Here is a 3,634-nt window from a genome sequence, read left to right as displayed (position 1 = left end):
TCAGCCAAGAAGTATATATTTTCAAATATTTGAACGATTTCAGGGCCATTTGAGGATTTCTATTGAACTCTAATAATCGTCAAAGATCGTTTAGCACAGAATTGCCAGTGAAACTCGAAACTCTCTCAAAGTTTATGAATCTGTGTGATCTACATACCCACAAATAGTAAAGGACATTTATGTTGATTAGTCAGCAACACTGCAGGTGGTAAGAATCCGATCATGTCTTTTTTTCCTTTTTAGGCTGAAAAGGGGTTTTATAAACTAAAAAGGGAGGAATATACAAAGCCCAGACTCAGGAGCTCGCCTCTTGGATTCTCTCCTGAATCATACAATTTACAATTTACAAAAGAGGAGAAGATTTGGTATGGGGTGTCCAATCACAGTACTATGTGACTATATTCACAACACAAAAATTAGATTTACATAATTTAAATAACACCATGAGATTATTACTGATTATATTATATGTATTTTATTTGATTTCAATGGTCACATTTTTATCTTTGGAAAAACTTTCTTTTGAAAATGTTATATCTGATTCTGAAACGAAATTTGGTTCTCTGAATGACAGAAAAGAGAAGGTTGAAGGCGTGCACGCTTTGCAATTTTTTTGCAATAAAACCATAGGAATATGGGTGACAAAAGTTGGCACTCATCTGGGGACCCTAAAGAAAGTAGTTCTACCTTCCTGCAAGCTGTAAATCTAAAAGATAAAAACAGTTTTATAGCTCACGAAAAAATACACAAACATGTAACCTATCAGATTTTTTACTTTTTTATTTTTCTTACATATTCTAGCTCGCTATTAATGTACATGAAGTACATTTTTTATTTCTTTTAAAATTTTGCGAACAAACAGCTGCAATACTCATCTCTTATAAGCTAAAATCACCCATAAAAAGGACTAGAAAAATGAAATATGTACATTGTTAGAGAAAGAAAGTAAATGGATCTCCAAACTCTTTGAATCTCCCACCAAGTACGTATACTATTTATATTTTACTTTCGCAATCGTAATTTAACCGTAAAATGATACGGTAGTGACTTCTGACTTAGACAGAAGAAAGCCTAATATTTGAAGAAACAAGAACATTGCAAATCCATCAACCAAAAACTAAAGTAAAACTTAACTCGACATATGACCAATTGGAACTAAATTAAAGGTGTATAAAAACTGAGCCCACAAACACCCTTTAATTTCTCATTGTTTTGACCCACAAACAGCTTCAACCAGTAAAATATAATACAACCATTATATATATATATATATATATATAAAGCAGATGGTTGAAGTAAATAACAAGTTCACAAACATTATTAGTATTATGCTATAATGGTGTTGACCCACATTGAAGTCTTTTGGGAAGCAGGAAAACAAAAATCAAATACAAAGGCCCAATCAGATATACCCAACAAAAGGAAGCATCAATGGCTGTCATACTGAGGAGAAAGAAAAAGGTTAGCGTACGCAGTAGACGGCGTGATGGAGGAAGAAGATAAGGGATAAGAAGATGTGAAAGTGATAGCCAGTACTACTCAACAAAACAAAGAGAAGTGTTCCACCTTTTCTATAAGCTATGCAATTCTCTTGGACTTATTATGCGACTGGCCCTTTATTCACCAAAAGATATAATTGGTCCTTTACCCCTTATCTCGTCCTCAACCCCAACTTAACCCAAAACAAATTATTTCTTAACTAAGTAATAAAAAAGTTTCTACTTTTAATTTAAATAAGGGAAAAAAAAAATTGGGTTCGAAAAAGAGTCAACGAATGAAAGTCTCAAGGATTAAAAAAAAGGAAAAAAAAAAAAAAAGAAAAAAGAAAAAAGACAGCAACAAAATAAACAAACAAGACGCTCCAAAGAAATGGAAAAACACAATCTCTTTCATACAAAGATTGAGAGTCTTGGTCATGGTTCTACCTTAAAATCTTCGATTTATATTTAGATGCTTACCATTTATATATGGCATAAAGGAAAACCCATTTGCCACACAAGACATAGAAAGTAGAAACCACAATTAAATAACCAAGCTCCAAAGAGACTGCTTTTAACGAAGGCTCTCACTCTCTGTCTGTCTATCTGAGATTTCTTAAAATGGAGCCGTTGACGTTCGCTGTAGCGTTTTCTTTTTGGGAAGTTGAGCAGTCGCTGCTTGACAATACTGACGACTCATCCAAAAACAGAAAAATAAATAAATAAAATTGTAACATAGATTTAAAAAAAAGTAAAACATTCTTTGCCTGTTCATTTTAATATAAATACCTGTTCTTGCTGTCTTTTGAGTCTTGCATTCTCTTCCAGTAAATGTGCAACTTCAAGCTCCAACTCATTGGTATAAGCCTGCTCATAACCAAACCAAAAATTTATTTAAAAAAAAAAAAAAACAAAAACAAAAACAAAAACATTTTTCAGAAATTAAAAAAAGAAAAAGTCAAAGCAGTATTTCGTAAAACAGAGCAGCATTTATAATAATATATAATACAGTTTTGGACAGATGCATTCCTGCTTTCTAGCTCTTGATCGAGCAGCTGACTCACGGTTCTTGATCATACGCTTATGCCGGCGGTCACCGGAACCGGATTCCAATTCCGGGAACCTTTTTTTCCCAAAAGATGGAGAAGAGGCGGCCAAAGCCTCAAACGGACATGAAAAAGAAGAAACATTGCTGTTGTTGCTGTTGGCGTGTAAATTACAAGAATCAGACGTAGCAAGAGCAGGGTGGCCAGAGTTATCAAGAAAATGAAAGTGATCGGGACCGGAATTCAAGCTCAGAGCCGTGGCCGGAGGAGGCAGTGCAGTATAGAGGGTGGTTTCGTTGGTGGTGGCGGTGGAGACGTCGACGGTGGTTGTCGGTGGCGGTGGTGGTGGTTTATTGTTATTATTATTATTGGCAAATGGGCGTGCGAGGAAATCTTGGAGGATCATATTACGGAAGTCTGAGGATGAAGATGGGTGGTTGGGATTACCATTACTAGTATTGTAAAGCCTGATTGCTGGACCAGTTTCGGGAAGAGAACACAGATTGATGTCCTTCCAGACTTCTTCCATGGTTCTTTGCGGTGTCGGTCTAAGTGAAGAGAATAACGTGGGAGAGAGACACTTGTTGGTTTTGGAGTGGTGGGTTTTTTCACCACCCGTTGATGACAACATTGAGAGCCAAATTACAGACACAGAATTGAGAAACAAATAATGGGTTATGGTGGTGTTAAGAGTGGTGGTTTTCTGAGACTTTTTGTGAGAAGTGGGAATAATGACAAAATTACGAAACCATTACTTGAGCCGCTCCCAAACTGAAAGAGCAAGCCAGACCTGAGTCTTGGCCTGCGGAGCTGGTTTTTATCAACTATAAGTTATTATTATTATGATGACGATGATGATCAGAGTTTTGCAGGACTATATATTATATTATATTATATATGTACAGTTTTTTTTTGTTTTTTTTTTTTAAATGCATATGTACAGGTTGAATATGGATTTGGCCCACATCAGCCTTTGCATAATTTTTTTTGTTTTTTTTGATAAAATGCATTGCATAATGAAACCTTTGGTTTTATTCACCAAAATACTAACTTTTTTTATTTTTTTTGGCTGGAAACCAAAATATTAACCTTCAGTTTTGAACCTAGCGG

At 35.2% G+C, this 3,634-nt stretch overlaps 1 protein-coding gene across 2 annotated transcripts; it reads right to left on the bottom strand.

Moving 5' to 3' along the window:
- Positions 1–908: 908 nt before the first annotated feature.
- Positions 909–3,385, bottom strand: LOC107424454 (protein FD). 2 transcript variants are annotated; one of them, XM_048479411.2, is made up of 3 exons: positions 2,488–3,385; positions 2,268–2,345; positions 909–2,173 (listed from the first exon to the last, which is right to left on the bottom strand). In XM_048479411.2, exons 1-3 carry the CDS (start codon positions 3,153–3,155, stop codon positions 2,095–2,097), a joined length of 825 nt encoding a protein of 274 aa, XP_048335368.1. In that variant the 5' UTR covers positions 3,156–3,385; the 3' UTR covers positions 909–2,094. The 2 variants fall into 2 exon arrangements, with proteins under 2 accessions (XP_048335368.1, XP_048335367.2); XM_048479410.2 differs by having other exon boundaries at positions 909–2,166; positions 2,488–3,383.
- Between the last annotated feature and the right edge of the window lie 249 nt (positions 3,386–3,634).

Source organism: Ziziphus jujuba, chromosome 7, assembly GCF_031755915.1.
Source record: "Ziziphus jujuba cultivar Dongzao chromosome 7, ASM3175591v1".
In the NCBI taxonomy this organism is placed as follows: Eukaryota; Viridiplantae; Streptophyta; class Magnoliopsida; order Rosales; family Rhamnaceae; genus Ziziphus; species Ziziphus jujuba.
This window is presented reverse-complemented; position numbering and strand designations above follow the sequence as displayed.